Raw genomic sequence first — 336 nt, 5'->3', positions numbered from 1 at the left:
TCTTTAACAGAATATGCTATATATTTGAAATAGGAAGACGGCGCAATAAAATTAACTCAACACACTCATACAAAAAATTATGATAAATAAATGAGTAAATAAGAAGATAAAAATAGAAATAAAAAGACGAAAGGCAACCTACGCTGTGAGAGCGGCAACTCTCTCCATGTGTTGAGGGATGAGGGGGAAGCCGTAGAGGATGTCGTCGAAGCCATGGTCGGCGTAGAATTCGGACTCGTCGAGGGTGGAGGTGACCAATCCGCGTCTCGTTCTTCCTGTTTGGAGCTCCGCTACCTCGCTGTTGGGTGTATTTGAATCCTGTCATTATGGCTTAAG

The 336-nt window shown here is 42.9% G+C and overlaps 1 protein-coding gene across 1 annotated transcript in view; it reads right to left on the bottom strand.

The window, feature by feature from the left end:
• LOC119594705 (D-threo-3-hydroxyaspartate dehydratase-like) overlaps nucleotides 1–336 on the bottom strand; it is a gene marked incomplete at its 5' end in the record, with an annotated part of 15,316 nt that overhangs the window by 13,609 nt on the left and 1,371 nt on the right. Inside the window, 1 exon segment of the mRNA XM_037943763.1 lies at nucleotides 143–298. Within this exon segment, the coding sequence (XP_037799691.1) occupies nucleotides 143–298 (156 nt within the window).

This window comes from Penaeus monodon, chromosome 34 (genome assembly GCF_015228065.2).
Source record: "Penaeus monodon isolate SGIC_2016 chromosome 34, NSTDA_Pmon_1, whole genome shotgun sequence".
NCBI lineage: Eukaryota > Metazoa > Arthropoda > Malacostraca > Decapoda > Penaeidae > Penaeus > Penaeus monodon.
This window is presented reverse-complemented; position numbering and strand designations above follow the sequence as displayed.